The sequence below is a fragment of the Crocodylus siamensis genome, chromosome 5 (genome assembly GCF_052110815.1).
Source record: "Crocodylus siamensis isolate JL-2025a chromosome 5, ASM5211081v1, whole genome shotgun sequence".
In the NCBI taxonomy this organism is placed as follows: Eukaryota; Metazoa; Chordata; order Crocodylia; family Crocodylidae; genus Crocodylus; species Crocodylus siamensis.
The window spans coordinates 192,804,984-192,822,929 of NC_143399.1; the positions used below are offsets into that span (position 1 = coordinate 192,804,984).

A 17,946-nucleotide genomic window follows, 5' to 3' on the forward strand; every position below is an offset into this window, starting at 1 on the left:
ATCATTGTTGTTATTACAAGAACTTACAGAGTCTTCACTGTCTGGCTGTCTTCTAAAGAGCTTGGACCTTCAGCTGTTTGTCTGGAGCCCAGCAGACCTCAAATCTTCTGTCTCTAAGCTCAGCTGAATTGGCTTCTTGGTAAATTCAGCTTTTTTTTTTTTATTTTCCTTCCGATTCATTCAAGTCTTTGCTCCAAATATTTACTGAAGCTTAATAGGAAAAGCTATCAAATGTACAAATAGGACTGTGGGGGCTGAAGAAAGATAAAGGCAGGAGGGATTTGGAACATGGTTAACAAAATCACAGACCACAGCAAAAACGAGCTCAAAGCCCCTGAGAAAGGGAAGTTTGCATCTGAAGTGAATTTATGCCTCACAAACTCTTTTTAACTCTATGGAAGCAGAAATTTTATTGATGGGCTTGATTTTTGCATTCACTCGTAAGCTAGCAACACATGCACTAGAGTCATATTTTTTAAACAATTCCAGTCTAGTCAAAAATACTCTCACGTGAGCGAGGTTGAGTTGGGATTTGAGAGAAGACGACAAGGTGTCCAAGAGTGAGACGTGAACATGGATGTACCAAACTAGAGCTGCATTGGCTAGGGATGAGAAGGGTCACAGGGTAGTAAGACTCTTGAAGGGAGCTTGGGTTTTCTAGCCTCTGCCTTGTCAGCTACGGTAGAAGGAAGGAGGAGTGTGTTTCAGGAGAGTATTTTTTTCAGTTAACATTGGCATTGATACACTTTCTCCTAGCATTTCTACATGTGTCTGAAGGTAACGGATAGGTGCATTTTTAAATAATAGAAATAAAATATATGAAAACACTTTGTAATATACAGTTGTGAAGTATGACTGAAATCTCCCAGTATATGCTGGGGCCTTTCTTTTACCTGATTGCCTTCCAGCCCAATTCACTGCAATGTAGTGGCTGAAAAAAGGCCTTCTTTAAAGTGCTATGTTTGCACGCCAGTGAACCTGTGTGTTTCCATCTGCACAGTCCTTTTTAAAAGTGGTACAGATCACCAAGGGCTGGAGGGCCACCTTCATGAATAATAACCAGCAGGCAATCCACCTTTGGCCGTGCTCTTATCTTTTGCAGCATTTCCTCAGAGTGAAAGTATTAAGAAGTGGAGTAGTCCTGAGTAGTCAGTGTGTGTGTGTGTGTGTGTGTGTGTGTGTGTGTGTGTGTAAATATAAAGGTTGCTTAACATTTCCCTTGTAACCCCTGTTGCCATTTCCTTGTAACTTTGGCAAATTTCAGCTGTTCAGGCTGACATTTTCCATATATATAAAGATCACACAAGGGTGAGTTGCCCTAATATGTTCAGAAAGGTGTCATTAAACAGTGTAATAAATGGCTTTCAGAGACTTCAGAATCTATGTCTAAACATTTTATATTTTAGCTCAAAACTCGGGACTTTTCTATTTTTCCGTATTTTCACTTATACAAAATACTCAAAGGTGAATGGAGGCTATGATGGTAGGTGATAAATTCCTTGAGATGACCAAAACTTCCGCAGTGAAATTGCTGTATTCATGCGTATGTAGATTGGAAGGCCTGAAAGGACAACTGTAATCATCTAATGCAACCTCCTGTATAACATGGAAAATATGAATCCAGTAAACTCCTTTGTTACTTGAACTATTTTTTCTAAAGCCTCCAACCTTGGCAGTGCTGGAGAATTCACCACAACCTTTATTCCAGTGCTTAATTACCTCCATTGTTACAAATATGTAGAGAAAGTGCTCCATGGTACAAAGTCACGTCTTATAAAAGCTCCTACATTGCTCCTCCTCTGGGTGTACCTGGCTTTATCTTTCAGTTGTTTATGATACTTCTGTTGGTTTGAGAAACTCACAATCAACTAATACCCCATTTAGGTACCAGTATATCTAGTCTGTGATCAAATCACTCCGTAATCTTTTCTTTGATGCACTAAATAAACTGAACTCAGGGGACACAACGGTGGGAGTCTACTACAGACCTCCCACTCAAAGTCCTGAGCTTGACCAGGAGTTCGCCCGGGAACTGACTGAGGCCGCTTGCTCCAGGACCTTGGTTGTCATGGGTGACTTCAATTATCCGGACATCTCCTGGGAAGATCACTCAGCAAAATCCGAGCGGTCGCAAAGCTTTCTCTCATGCGTGGATGACCTCTACCTGACTCAAGAAGTCTATGGGCCAACGAGAGGCAAAGCGCTGCTCGACCTGGTACTGGCTACGGGGGACGACCTAATAGGCGACCTAGTGATCGATAGGAAGCTGGGTGACAGTGACCACGAGCTGATCACCTTCACCATCCGCCGTAAAGCTGGCAAGTCAGTCAGCAGCACAGAAGTCCTTGACTTCAGAAAAGCTGACTTTGACAAGCTCAAGAGGCTTGTCGGTCAGGCCCTCAGGGACCATGACCCCAGGGAGATGGGAGTTCAAGAAGAGTGGTTGCTTCTCAAGGAAGCTATCCTCAATGCACAAGCTAAATCTATTCCAACACGGAGGAAAGGCAGCAAGAAGGCACAGCAGCCCTCCTGGCTCTCCAGGGACCTAGCGGACCTCCTGCGGCTAAAAAGGAAAGCCTACAAAGGATGGAGGATGGGATTCACCTCCAAGGGGGATTACTCCGCGCTGGTCCAGTCCTGCAGGGAGCAAACCAGGAAAGCCAAGGCTGCAACTGAACTCCAACTAGCTTCAAGCATCAAGGACAACAAAAAGTCCTTTTTCAGATATGTGGGGAGCCGGAGGAAAAGCAAGGGCAACATTGGACCCCTGCTAAACCAGATGGGGCAACTGACAACTGACGCCCAGGAAAAAGCCAACCTATTAAATAGGTACTTTGCGTCAGTCTTTCATCAGTCACATGGGATGCCCATGCCTGCTGTGGGACAGGGAGATTCGGGTGATGGGGATTCCCTACCCTCCATCAATGCTGACCTCGTGAAGGAACACCTTGAGAAGCTGGATACCTTCAAGTCAGCCGGCCCTGACAATCTGCACCCCAGGGTCCTCAAGGAGCTGGCGAGCGTCATAGCCCAGCCCCTGGCACGGATCTTTGAAAACTCCTGGCGCTCTGGTGTAGTGCCCGAAGACTGGAAGAAGGCCAACGTGGTGCCGATCTTCAAGAAAGGGAGGAGAGTGGATCCGGCTAACTACAGGCCCATTAGCCTGACTTCTATCCTGGGGAAGATCTTAGAAAAGTTTATTAAGGAGGCCATCCTTGAGGGACTGGCCCAGGCTAACATCCTAAGGGATAGCCAGCACGGGTTTGTTGCGGGTAGGTCTTGTTTGACCAATCTCATTTCCTTCTATGACCAGGTGACCTATCACCTGGACAAGGGAGAAGAGATTGATGTCATATATCTTGACTTCAAAAAAGCTTTTGATCTGGTATCCCACGATCACCTCTTGGCCAAACTGCCCAGTTGTGGCCTTGGCTCCACCACGATCCGCTGGCTGGGAAATTGGCTCCGTGGTCGGACCCAGAGGGTTGTGATTGATGGCAGTCACTAATCATGGTGCCCTGTGACCAGTGGGGTCCCTCAAGGCTCTGTCCTAGGATCCATCCTGTTCAACATCTTCATTAATGATGTGGACATTGGAGTCAGGAGTGGACTGGCCAAGTTGCCGATGACACCAAACTTTGGGGCAAAGCATCCACGCCAGAAGATAGGCGGGTGATCCAGGCTGACCTGGACAAGCTCAGCAAATGGGCAGACGAGAACCTCATGGTGTTTAACACCGAAAAATGCCAGGTTCTCCACCTCGGGAGGAAAAACCTGCAGCTTCCTTATAGGCTCGGCAGTGCTACGTTGGTTAGCACTACAGAAGAAAGAGACTTGGGGGTCATCATTGACCACAAGATGAACATGAGCCTGCAATGCGAGGCTGCGGCTAGTAAAGCGACCAAAATGCTGGCGTGCATCCATAGATGCTTCTCGAGCAAATCCCGGGATGTCATTCTCCCCTTGTACTCGGCCTTGGTGAGGCCGCAGCTGGAGTACTGCGTCCAGTTTTGGGCTCCACAATTCAAAAAGGATGTGGAGAAGCTTGAGAGAGTCCAGAGGAGAGCCACGCGCATGATCAGAGGTCAGGAAAACAGATCTTACGATGACAGGCTGAGAGCCACGGGACTCTTTAGCCTGGAAAAGCGCAGGCTCAGGGGTGATCTGATGGCCACCTATAAGTTTATCAGGGGTGACCACCAGTACCTGGGGGAACGTTTGTTCACCAGAGCGCCCCAAGGGATGACGAGGTCGAACGGTCACAAACTCCTGCAAGACCGTTTCAGGCTGGACATAAGGAAGAATTTCTTTACTGTCCGTGCCCCCAAGGTCTGGAACAGTCTGCCAGCGGAGTTGGCACCTTCAAGAGTAAATTGGCACCTTCAAGAGTAAATTGGATGCTTATCTTGCTGGGATCCTATGATCCTATGTGCTTGCTTATTCCCATGCTTATATTTCCAAGGATATTAATACAGATAAACATCAAATTCAATACCTAGGAAGTTAAATATCTGGCCCTTCTGGCCAGAGCATTGAATTGGGAACTTGTCATCAGCTAATGACACATTGTGACCCCAAATTCTTTTGCGAATCACTTTTTACCAGGATAGAGTGCTCCATCATTAAAGTTTGGCCTCCATTCCTTCTTCCTAGATATTTAACTTGATGTTTATATGTATTAATATGCATCTGGTTTGTCCCACGCTTCTCTCTAATGGTGATTTGCTGTCATTATTTACCTCTCCTGCCATCTTTGTGTCGTTTGCAATTTTAGCAGCAAGGTTTTACTTATTGATACATATAATAGCAAGGGGACAAGAGCTGATCCCTTTCGGGCCCTTCTAGAAGTACCTGTTTGATGATGATTCCCCACTGACAGTTACAGTATGAGGCCCGTCATTTATATTAAACCACTGAATGTGTGCTGAATTGATTTTTCATTGTTTTAGTTTCTTAGAGAAAGTGCTCCATGGTACAAAGTCACGTCTTACAAAAGTCTAAGGGGATGTCTACATCACAGCAGCAGCCTATCTAACACATCCTTCCCACCCATCCACTTCCACTCAAGCTTTCTGAACCTGGTACTATGCTGGTGATGCCATTCTGGGGGCATCCCCCCAGTTGCTCCCAAGACCTTGGCTGCTGGGAAGGGAAAGACACTGTTGTACTTCTGGGGTTGTAGCATGCAAATAAGAAGCAAAGGGGTATGGCAGTAGGAAGCATCCCTGCCTGGGCACATGGGACATGTGCCTGCTGCAGTGTAGAAATTTCCTAAACATATTACTTTCAGCAGCCAAAACTCCAGTCTAATCAAACAGTGTATCAAGTTAGTTGGACAGGGCCTATTTTACATGACCCCATGTGATAGGCATTAATTATATTCCCTTTATAATTCTTCATTAATCAGGTCCTGTGTCAGCCATTCCATTATTGCACCATGACTGTGAAATACATACAGAGTGACAGGCCTATAATAACCTAAGTTGTCCCCATTTACACTTCAATATATTGGCACAACACTGGCTTTCTTCCAGTCTTCTGAAATTTCCCCCAGTGCTCCAAGAATTACTGAGAATCAGCAATAACAGAGCAGAGAGCTCCTTAGCCAGCTCTTAAAAATGATTAAAATCAACTGGAGTTTCCCCGTGGATTTCATCAGGACCAGGATTTCACTAAAAGTGAGTGGTCTGACACAAGAGTGTAACAACCCCGGTTCCCAGCATTGTGTTCTCTTGTGTGCATTAGTACAGTATCCAGGTTGTTGGTTGTAGCTATGTTGGTCTAATGACGTAGGCAGGCAAGGTTCTTTGAGTAAATGTGATATCTTTAATTAGACCAGCTAAGTAGTTGCAAAAAAGTTACTTGTAAGCTTTCGGGCACAAACACCTTTCTTCAGGTATTGTACAGCATCAGCTCTATTCAGTATACTGCAGCGCACCAACATATAAAAGGGCTGTTCAGTTCAGACTACAAACAGAACTGTAAACATGTAAAAGCAACTATGACCACAATGCCTGTTGTATTTCAGTATCAATAACTATATTCAACAGCAAATGCTCGTAATGGATCAAGCTCAGCTAGAACTTGAATGATCTGGCACTTTCTTTGGTCAGAATCACCCCCTTTTAACTGTTGCTACAAGACTTTCTACTGTGTCTCAGCAACCAGTTTAATAACATGTCCAGTCAAATTAATGGCACATGAGGACATTCTCCCGCCATACAGTGCATGCAACTACCTTATCTGACCACGTTATAAAAGTCATTCAATAACATTTCATGGAAAAAAATCTGTCAGGTCAATCTGTTTCTTTATGAGGTTTCTTTATGAGGTTTGAATCAAAGGACAATTATTTGTGACCTTCTCTCCTCCCTAAAATAAAGACAGCAAATGAAAGGAACAAATAGCTTTAAAAACGGTGGTGCCCTAAGCCTTGGTAATAAGCATTCATGTGATAAAAGAATATTCAGCCGGTAGTGTTCACCACACACCTCATTTAATCTATTTATTAAGCTTAAGTACAGGTGTTCTAGCCTGTTGTTTGGCCTATCATAGCACTGAAAGGAAAATGTATTAACTGTAAATACAGAAAAGGTTAGTTAGATGCTTTGGGGGGTATAACAGTGTCAATAAATGGCATAGGAAGAGCAATAATCATGATAGTATATTCTTCATTGAAATTCATTTGAAGCCTGTTGGCACTGGATTTATGACTCAGTTTTGATACTTTGTTTTGGGCAGACCTAAACCCTCAGACTGACTATGATTTTTTTAAATTTGATAATAGGCAAATTTTATTGCTATACAGTGATAGTAGATAAGAGTAATGCAGGCAAAGAAAACAAAATACCACCCCCCCCATTTCTAGTTATCTACCAGTTTTTAAGAATGCAATTTCTAAAAGCAAATCTTTAAATATTATTTTTTAGCCATCAAAGCCTACTTCTAACCATTTACAGTGTTCTGTCTTGAAGGTGTTTTATAACTGTTAAGTAATTAACTCTCCCCACCTCTCTGCAAGGTAAATGAATGTGTATTAGTATTCCTATTTTAGAGACTAGGTCTGAGATTTAGAGGTAAGGGCTTTGAGCAAGAACTATCTTTATATAGGGGCTAGCACTTCTGGACCCTAATTTGAGCTTTTGGACACACTTCAAAGTAAATATATTGAATAATTATTTGAATATTAAGTGACTGGCCAAGGCTTCAGAGCTGGGATTAGAATCCATGCTCCTGTTTGTACTCAGATCATATCTCCCATCATGTTTTAGACATGAACCTCGGGAGTGATCTTTTATATACAAATATTGATCTCTTACATTCCTTACATCACTAGAATGAGAAATAGAATCAAATTCTGAAGTCCTGAGTCCTGGGCTTCAGGGTTTTCCCTGCACTGTGGTTGTTAACTGTGGTATTAGGAAATACATGAGTGCCACTGATCGGTAGTCATTGCTCACAGAAATGTATGGATTTCATGAGTATGCAGTTTATTAAATGAATGTGAATGTGATCTGGGTCAGGATAATGCAGAATGATAGACACAAAGTTCCCTAGTATCATTTGATAACCCTTTCAAGCAAGTGCCCTTGCCTGCACTGTGCTTGAGGCTAGCACAAATAAGAACAGGATACAACTAAGGGCATCAGATGCCTGAAACTTAATGCAGCCCTGGCATAAAATGGGAACATCTCTGAGTGATTTAAGCAGGAATTGTATTACCCACACCAGAACTGAGTTTATATTTGTCATTTATTCATGGTTAAGTTCAAAACCTTGCACAAAAAAGAACAATGCGTATGATGGACAATGCAAGCAATGAAATGGTAGGTTGTAACTGTTGTGTAACAGAGCTGCCCAGACCTCTTGAGTCTCAATCCTACTTTCACCAGCTGGTAAAGCTCTGTTCTGGATGATGAGCAGAGTATTAGTTTCCTGCTGTTCTTGCCATTGCGACTTTGAACCAAAAAAAGGTTGTAATTTCTCAATAGAAACTAGTTTTCCTTTTTTTTCATAGTCATGTGCTGACAGAGCATGCAAGCTGATCATCATCAATGAGAATGTGGTTCAGCAGTTTATTTGAATATCAGATACAATCAAGCTACTATTCAAAATAGTTTAAATAGTTTGAAACCATACAACAAATGTATCAGAAAGCTTTTTATTAGAGTTTGTTCATGTTTAGCACAAAACTTTGATCCGAGAACCTGCTCAAGGGGACTCCCACTCATTCTCTTGTTCTATAATTAATACAAAAAAAAAAGAAGAAATATCAGTGTAAGAGACTTTGGGTGAAATGCTGCCCCCTTTGAGATCAATGAGAGTTTTGCCTTCAGCAGAGCCAGAATTTCACCCCGTGTTTCTGATAGCTGGAGCCTGCTTCCATTATTTCCATCTGCAACTGATGGAGCCTTAGGGACACAACGGTCACAATGCTGAAAGCTAAACAACACTTCACGAGCCAGGCCAAGATGTTTGCCTAGTTTTGAAGACCTAGGAGTAGCTTTACGGTCTGCTGTTTCATGAACCACCACTGATCCTAGACACCCCTAGAAAGCTAACCACTGATTTATAGCAGGGTTGTTGTTTTGTTTTGTTTTTTCTCTTATCTCTGCTTCTGGAGAGATCAGAGTTTGAAATCGTGTCACTCTGATTCCCATCTTAGAGTCTTCTCTAATTCCAATTTGATTGTACAGATTGTACCTCGAGAACTGACACTTAATGGAAATGTTCTGTATCTGAAAGGTTGTCATCTTAAGGTACAAAAATCTATCTTTAATTCTGTGATTGTGTGAAATGCCGGCTGCTATAATTATGTTGTGAAAGGGTGCTAAGGAAGCAAAACAATCTCTAGGAGCCAAGGCCAATTCTTACAGGAGAAAGGGTGAAATAAGGATATTATTTCCAAATGATCCTGCCTGAGAGGGAAGGCAGGTCTGGTGACTGGCTGTACTTAAAGCACAGAAGCCCGGCGGCTGTCCAAGCCAGGCTTCCCCTCTGGTATATTCCTAGAAGACTTAGGCTGCCAGCATGAGACTACACTGGTCACTACATGCATGTAGTCCCCAACCCAACATCAGCTGTCACTGGAGACTTTCCTTTGACTTTAGTGGGAACTGAGTCACACCCTTAAAAAGCAAAACCCAGCTCTTAACTGATGCGAGTTTTGAAATACATTTTTTTTTCTCCCCAAGTAGCTGCAGAAGATCTGCCCTAAAACTTTTTAAACTACATCCAGGAATTAGTATAATGTCCCTTGTGTGACACAGATATTACACTTAACATTTACAGATAAGGAACATCTAATTGTAACTAACTCAGGAAATGCATGAGACAGATGTTTCCAGTTCAGCAGCATGAAAATGAGAGAGGTGGGTTCACCCTGCTTTCTCTCTCTCCCTCCTGTGCATCATGCATTAAGTTTCCACAATAAATAAAATGCAGAAAAACTTGCTCCATAGAATCTAATGGCAAACCCTCCCCATTGACAGACCCACTATGCAGAAGCTTTTTCTTGCATCTCTCTCACGTGTTTGGATTTGGGGGACACAGCCCTTTTTTGGGGTAGAACTTATGTCTGTTTGCAACACATGCTTCATTCTTCACCTCTGAAAGGCACAGTCTTTTCAACAAAATAGTAAGACCTGGTTTCACACAGTCACAAGAAAGGTGTCTGACTTTGCACATGAAAAGGTGAAAATTAAAGTTCTGAGATGCAGAGAGCAGCCAGCGGGCACTGGGTTGTAGATAGTCCCTTGACATCACACTGATTGCCTTACTTTTGTCCCCAGACTCCTCCTGGCCACCATCAGCAAAGAGGAGAGGATGCAGACAGCCACGTACCGGAAAAGGATATTCTGGTATAGTATCTTGTGTACTGTTTGCAGGACAAGTGCTAAATGAGACTGACTTGAAGTGTGGAAAAGTAGAAGGTGGGGCAGAGTCTGTGAGGACAGCTGAATTTCTGGAGCAGTCTTTGAGTCTGGCGATATCTGCGTTGCTGGCACTGAGTGTCAAGGCTTTTCTGCCTGTGTCGGATTTGCTAAGAAGGGTAGACGGTGAATCAGGGTGCTTTTCCTTCCTTTTCTTTCCAGCTGCTCAGTGCTGTCTGGAGAACAGGTTCCTGAAGGCATTGTTGTAGTTTTTGTTGAACGCTGTGTAGATCAGTGGATTAAAAAAGGAATTCGAATAGCCGAGCCATAGAAAAATACTCTTCCAAAGGGGAGGGATGTCACAGGAGCAGAGAGGGTTGATGAGTTCTGTGATGAAAAAGGGGATCCAGCACAGCACAAAGACCCCAATAAGGATGCCCACCATGAGGGCAGCTTTCTTCTCCTTCTGCTCCCTCCATGTGTCCCCATCAGTCTGGAAGGTAACACTGGCATGACGAACGGTGAAGACCATCTGTGGTTGCTGGGAGGCTTCCTTCACCTGCCAAGCACAAGCGCAAGCTTCAGCATATGCACCTGAGCAGCTGCCAGTTGTCAGACCATGTATATCACAGATGTCACCAAAATGAGACTGCGAGAGTGGGGGATGCTGAGGATGTTTGGCTCATCTTACTGATTCCAGAGACTCTGGCTGCATATCCCTACTCTGCAATAGGGAGCCGTGAATAACTGAGGTTAGGAAACTGAAGGTGGCAATGAAAACTGCGTATACCCAATTGCTCGCACATTATGCCAATCAGATGGTGTAGATTTCACAGAGTCTAATTCCATCAATAAGATGGGACAAATGCTCACATATTGTTCAGCGTCCTGGGTGCTGCTTCTAACTACAGGGCACCTGATGGGGAAGGAGGAAAACAAGCTGGGGGAGCAGGCACCCTAGGGTACCAGAGCAATCCCTACGGCTCCTGAATGCATTTCAAGATAAGCTCGCAGCAGCACAATAAGTCAACAATTTCTAAGGGGGGTGGGGGTGGAGAGAGGGGCAATGTGTGCAGACACAGCTCTTTTCTAACAGAAAAAATGATGTAATTTGAGGGGGGGGGTGTAGATAACCACATCCTTCCTGGTTGTGTGTGTGTGTCCACGCATGGAGGGCACCTCTGTTTTCCCACCTGCTCCCAGTTCACATAGGAGCAGATTGCAAAGCCCCAGCTTGCATGGATAAGCCACGCTGGGGAAATGCAGCGGCCTCACCTTTACCCAGAGCCTGCAGCCTGGTGGGTAGAGATGCACCTCCCTGACCGCCTAAACTGCCGGGGCCTCCAGGTGTCCCAGAACGACCTGGGGTCACCGAACGAAGCTAGCGGGTCGCAGGTTTAAAACGAACACCCCCCCCCCCAAAAAAGGAAGTTCAGGGGACCCGTTGCCAGCTTCCCAGAAGGGCCGCGACACGCAAGGGGCAGCGCCGGAGGGCACCGCCACCCCCACCCCGGCTCCCCCGCAAGCGCCCACCTGCAGGGCTCCGGGCGAGAGCGGCCTGATGGAGTTGCTCTTGCGGGAGCCGATGCGGAACTTGGCGGCCTTGTAGATCTTCCAGTAGACGAAGAGCACCACGGCCAGCGGCACGTAGAAGGCGCCGAAGGTGGAGAAGACGGCGTAGGAGGGCTCGCGGCTGACCTGGCACTGCTGGCTGCCCGCCGAGTACGTCTCGCCCCAGCCGAAGAGCAGCGGCGCCAGCGAGATGACGGCGGACAGCGCCCAGGCCAGGCCGATCATGAGGTTGGAGAGGCGGCGGCGGGCGCGCAGCGTGTAGTGCAGGTGCCGCGTGATGGACCAGTAACGGTCGAGCGCGATGGCCGCCACGTTCCAGATGCTGGCGGTGCAGCACAGCACGTCCACCGACACCCAGGCCTGGCACAGCGGCCGGCCCAGGCGCCAGCGCCGCCCCGCCAGCTCGTGCACCAGGCTCAGCGGCATGACCAGCGCCGCCACCAGCACGTCGGAGGCGGCCAGCGACGCCACCAGGTTGTGCGGCACGCGGTGGAAGGCGCGCACCCGCAGGATCGTGGCCAGCACCAGCCCGTTCCAGGCCAGCGTGGCCAGCGCCAGCGCCGCCAGCAGCACCAGCGCCAGCGCGCCCGGCACCGACAGCCGCGCGCCCGCGCCCGCGCCCGCCGCGCTCCGGTTGCCGCCCGCCGCCGAGCAGGTGAGGTTGGCGGGGCCCTCCATGGCGCGGCGCGGCGCGGCGCGGCGCTCACCGCCCGCCCGCGCCGCCGCCGCCGCCGGGGGCCTCGGCAGATGAGAGCCCGGCGGCGACGTCAACGCGCCCCGGCATCAGCTGACGCCCGCGGATAGGCCCCCTCCCGCCGCCCCCGGCCCGACGGGGCCCCCGCCGCGCAGCGCGGCGCGGCGGCGCCCTTCTCCCGCGTCGCCCCGCTCTCCTTCCCCTGCTGCGTGCGAGCGGGTGCGCGGCGCTGCCCGCTGCCGCGCCCGCAATCGAGGAGCCCTGCTGTTGGGCAGTGAAGTGCTCCCGCCTCCGCCGCAAAGCCCTTCCTGGCAGGGAGAAAGGAGGGGACGTGGCAGCTGCCTTAGCCCTGATTTCGGGAGAAAATGAGCCCCTGCTTGCTGTGCAGATCCGCGCGCCGCCCGCAATAGCACCCTCTCCGGCCGAACAGACATGTTTGTATAATCGCCCAGAACTTTTCTTTCTTTCTTTCTTTAAAGCGGCTGTTACTCAGCGAGGGCGAGTCACGTGTGTTGCGTGACCGCGGCTCCGCCGGTTCCGCAGTGCTGCCCCCCGCTTCCCAGCGCTGCCAGCCCGGGCAGAAGCGGAGAGGGCCCGGAAAGTCGGAGAAGGGAGGGGGTGTACAGAAGTCGCTTCCCCCCCACCATATAAAGTGCTTTGCCAGCACTTAACAGAAGTGCTCGGCTTTACAGCGCTTTAAAAATGGGCACAGCACTTGAAATTCACCCTTGTTAAATGTGCTGCACTGTATTTTACAGCACCTTACCAACCTACAGCATTTCTCATAACTCCTCTTCGCCTACCCAGAGCCCCTTCTCTGTGGAGCACCTCTTGCCCACTAGCCTGGGAAGTGCAGGGAGGTCCAAAGCTCCTCCCTCCCAAACATGCACTTCTGTCATGTTTAAAATCATTGGAACGTAATAGTGGTATAAAAGCGCTCCAGATTACAGCACTGTAAAACGTGCACGGAGCACTTCCATATACACCCAGAGTGTTTCTTGGTTGTTTTTGGACGGAGACAGAGGCTAGGATCTAGAATGACCGTAACAGACTGGAGAAATGGTCCTCAATCAGATATGCCAGACACGTGCAATGTTGGGATGGAATACTTGCATGCAAAGATACAGACTGGGGAATAACTGGCCAGGCTGCAGTGTTGCAGAGAAGGACCATAGGCTGAATATAAGACAACAGTGTGTGCTTGTTGCAAAAAGAGCCAACAGTATACTGGGGCGTATTGACAGGAGTGTTGCTTTCAGATCAAGAGAAGTGATTCTTCCAGTCTATTAGCACTGATGAGGCTTCACCTGGAGGACTGTGTACAGGTTCGGGCCCCACACTTCAAGAAGGATGTGGACAGTTTGGAAACAGGCCAGAGCAGAGTAAGAAAGATGACTAGGGGTCTGGGAAGAATGGTGTCTAAAGAAAGGCTGAAAGAGATAGGGTTATTTAATCGGGAGAAGAGAAGGCAAAAGTGGGACTTGATAACAGTCTTCAGAGACCCGAAGGGCAGTTACAGAGAGGATGGAAATGGGCTTTTCTCTGTGGCCATAGAGGACAAGAGTAGGAGCAGGGCCCTCAAGCTACAAGCAGGTGAAATTTAGGTTGGATATTAGGAGGAACTGTCTGCCTATGAGAGTGGTCAAACATTGGAACAGGTTGCCAAGAGAAGTTGTGTCCTCTTTGTCTTCGGTGGTTAGACAGACACTAGGCTTGAATGGTTTAATCAGCAATGATCCTGCCTTGAGCAGGGGGCTGGACTTGTGAGCCAACCCTGCTTTCCTATGCTCCTACAGTCCTCAGTTGCCAGTGATTCAGCAGCCTGAAGGAAGCTCACCGCCCCTGCTAAAATGGGGACTTTGTGGCTAATCCCAAGAAGTTGTACAAAATGCACTGTTAAAGGAATCATCTGTACTCTGTGTGTGTATTTGCTTATAAGCCGAAACCACAGATTCTTTTGTTTAAGAATAATGAAAAATACCTATAAGAAAAAATACGGAAATGCTGCTGTACAACCTGAAGGCATGAATCTCAGTTAGGCATGTTCAGTACATCAGATCACCTTTTACTAGGATTTTCCCTGTTGTATATGCTAGACTTAAAATATTGGTAGATTTCTGGGGATCAAATGACTCGGGGATCTTGACTGGAAATAAAACCTTCCGTCTCTAAGAGCATGGATAAAGATATATATTACAGAAATATGCAAAGGGATGGGGACTTACGGCATGTCATTTGTTCTGTGGTACATCTGCTCCTCTTGCCCCTCAGTTACTGAAATCTAAGATATGGTAAGTAACCCCTTTTTTATTCAAAGCTAAAATTATCACAGTCTAGCTTTCACTTAACTGGTGGTTAGAGTGGGTGCAGGGAAAGTTACTAGTAGGGCTGTGTGGAGCTTCGGTCCCTGATTCCATTTGGGGGAAATTCGGCCTGATTCAGGGACCAAATCTCCAAATCTGAATCGAATTAGACGACTCTTTAATCTCTCTGAATCAAATTGGAACCCTCCAAATCAATTTGGAGAGATATGGAAAGATTCAGAAATTCGGACATAGACACAGCTTTAAATGTTTTTTCTATGTATCTTTAGGCAGTGAGCAAACCTAGCTAGGTTGGTGGCTCTGTGGTGCAATGGGTAGTGCATTGGACCTCTAGAGGGTGAAGGGATGCAAAGGTTCTGGGTTCAACCCCCAGCAGAGTCATACTTCCCTCTTGCTGAGGTCACTTGACCCCAGCTGACTTCCTACCTATGGTGTGGGGGCTGGACCCAGTGATCTCATGGGGTCCCTTCTAGCCCCTAATGTCTGTGAAATCTATGGATGCTGTGGCACATGGAGTGAAGTATTTCTGGGTTTGCTGCCAGGCACATGGAGGGCCCCCCCAACACTCCTGTGGGATGCTCCATGTGCCCCAGCAAAGCAGCATTCACAAGCCACACTGGTACCTTGGGGTATGTAGAAAAAACATTTAAAGCTGTGTCTATGTCCGAATTGCTGATCCTCCAAATCAGCATTGAATCTTCAAATTCAGACTTGCCTGAATTGAATCAGGGACAGTGATCTGAATCAACGAATTGAATCACTGTCCCTGATTCAGGCTCAATCTGAATCTGAATTGAATAGGGCCCACTTCACACACCCATAGTTACTAGCAGCTGATGGGAGTCAGACCCTACTCCCTTTTAACTCTCTGTAACATGGTCATTTGTCCGCATTCTGAGTCACGTGCCTGAATCAATAGTACTTGGTAGTGCTAGAGAGCTAGTGCTTGAAAGCAGTAGTTCTCAACCTTTTTTGTACCAGGACCCACTTGTAAACACTGATGGTCAATACTAACCCAGTGCTGCTCACTCCCGACCCTCTTCCCCTGCCTCCAACCCTACCGGTGTGTGGGGCCTGGGGGTCCCCAAGCAGCCGCTTTCAAGCTGGAACTCTGCCAGTCTGCAAGGGAAAAGTCACAGTTTCCCATGTTTTTCTCCTTTAAAGGAGAATCCATTTTCAAAGTTTGTTGGTCCATTTTTAAAGTTTGTTCATGACCCTTTCACATATTCTAGCGACCGACTTTTGGATCATGGCTCATGGGTTGAGAAATTCTGCTTTAAAGGACAAAATCCTGCTTGCTTTACCCACATGAAGAATTCTGTTGATTTCATGTGGTTTCAAATTCTGTTGATTTCTGCTCTCGTGTAAATGCTTAGCTGATTGATGACCTGTATGGAACAATCATATCTCAGTAAATCTTCTTGTGGGCAAGTGTCCACGTCACAGAAACAATCACCACCATTGATTGTCACCACCATTGCCATCATTGAAGGCAAAGTGAAGTGATGTCAAAGCCTGAGCACAACATGGGAGCTGAACTACCCACCTGTGTCTAGCAGTAGCCCATGTGACTGAAGCAGTTTGGCAGAGCAGGAGGGGAAGCTTGCTCAGGAACTGCTTGTTCCCAACCTATTCTGTGGATAAGAAAAACATTTGAGTCTTCAGAAATAGCGTGTTTAATGAGACTTACAATGAATTCAACTTGCATACCAACTGTTCCTGCATAGACCCACCCTAAAAGCTTTGCTAATTATAGCCAAGATTGATCAACACTATAGCTCTTAATGAGAAGAGAAAGTTGAAAGAGACTCGTGTAATCTCCATGCCACTTTTATGCACAGAAAGAGGAAAATCAGGTTAATGAGGCAATGTCAGTGGATCGGAGGATGGAGGGAGAAGAGAAAGAAAATAAGAATACTGAAAAGAAAAGTATTTAGGTGGACATGTTCAGGAAAGGGCTGTGCCTAATCCATTTAGAAGCTGGGCATGGTCAGTAAGAAGCCACAAGTGAAATGTTTGCACACAGATGTCGTAAGCCTGGACAGTAAAATGGAGGGACTAGAACACCTGGTGCAGGATGTGAAACCAGATATATAGGAAGAGCAGAAATGTGGTGGAATAGGAACCATGAGTGAAACACCAGCATTGAAGGATATGCACAGCTCAAGAAAGATGGAAATAAAGGGAAAGATGATGGTTTAGAACTGTATGTGAAGAAATAAGAAAGTATAGCATTGATAAACCAGAATCTCTTCAGCTTGAAATAACTTTGGGGAGGATGGTAAGAAAGTTACCATTGGGACCCTGGAGTTTCATGGATGATAGATCTATTAATGGTTGTTGAACAGAACTATTGGCGATGCTCCCTCTGGCATCTCTAAACCTATAATGATAGATGACAGGGAGGGTTCAATGTTTGCTTTCTATAGGGATAGGTGACAGGATACTGGGCTAGATGTACCATTGGTCTCACCTAGTATGGCACTTCTATGTTATTAGGGTGCTGAGTCTTCTAGAGAATCCTAGGGTCAGATTTGGGATGAATATAGAGAGTAACAGGGAGCTGGAGTTCACGTGTCCCCTTAAGAAGAAATCTGAGAGGCAGCTTGCAGGTGGTGGAGGGGGATGATTGGGAACTCACCTGATGGGAGGGGGCTGGGCTTAAGCCCTATAAGCCCTGAGCCTGAGCTGGTCTGGTAGTCCTGCCCTGAGAGCATGAAGTGAGGAGCTCCTGGCAGCAGAGCAGCAGGGCTCCTGAATAGTCTGAGAGGAAGCAACTCTTCAGGCCTGGGAGCAAGGGAGGGTACCAGGAGCAAGAGCGACTTGTTTGTACAGGCAGGTGGCCTTGAGTTTATGTTAAGCCCAGAGGAGGTTTGGTGCCTGCCAGAGGTTGCAGGTGCTTTTTATTAGTGTTTAGCTTTGCGCCCTGCTGAGGGCAGTCTCAAGGCCTATTTAAAGAACTGGTAGCCCAGGACGGACTAAGAGTGAGGCCCAGGGTGCTTGCCAAGGGGTGCAGGTGCTTTTAATTGAGTTACACTGGCAGCTTGAGGCCTGCTGAGGGCAGGTTTAAGGCCCACTTAGACAACCAGTAGCCCAAGAGGGCTGAGAGTGGGGCCCAGCAGCCCAGAGAATGGGGATCAAAAGACCCAGAAAGGGGCTAGGAGTGGGATCAGAGGAGGCCAGGGCAGGGCTGAAAAAGAGGGGACCAAAGGAAGTCTAGAGTGGCCATAGAGTGGCTGAGAGTCAGACTAGAGTGTCCATGAGTCCAAGAGGGGCTGAGAGCCAGGCCAGTGGGTCTCTGGGCCCAGAGAAGGGGTGAAAGGTGGACCAGAGGGCCCATAAACCAAGACACAGGTTGTGTGTAAGGCCGGGAGGTCCAAGGACCTAGAGGACCTGCATGTGGGACCAGGGGGTCCAAGAGCCCAGGAAGGGGCTGAAACGTGAAACCAGGCTGAGTGTGAAACCAGAGCATCCAAGAACCCAG

At 47.1% G+C, this 17,946-nt stretch overlaps 1 protein-coding gene across 1 annotated transcript; it reads right to left on the reverse strand.

Moving 5' to 3' along the window:
- Nucleotides 1-6,103: 6,103 nt before the first annotated feature.
- On the reverse strand, nt 6,104-12,228 carry HTR5A (5-hydroxytryptamine receptor 5A). The gene is made up of 2 exons (XM_090047651.1): nt 11,406-12,228; nt 6,104-10,431 (listed from the first exon to the last, which is right to left on the reverse strand). Exons 1-2 carry the CDS (start codon nt 12,120-12,122, stop codon nt 10,099-10,101), a joined length of 1,050 nt encoding a protein of 349 aa, XP_089903777.1. The 5' UTR covers nt 12,123-12,228; the 3' UTR covers nt 6,104-10,098.
- Between the last annotated feature and the right edge of the window lie 5,718 nt (nt 12,229-17,946).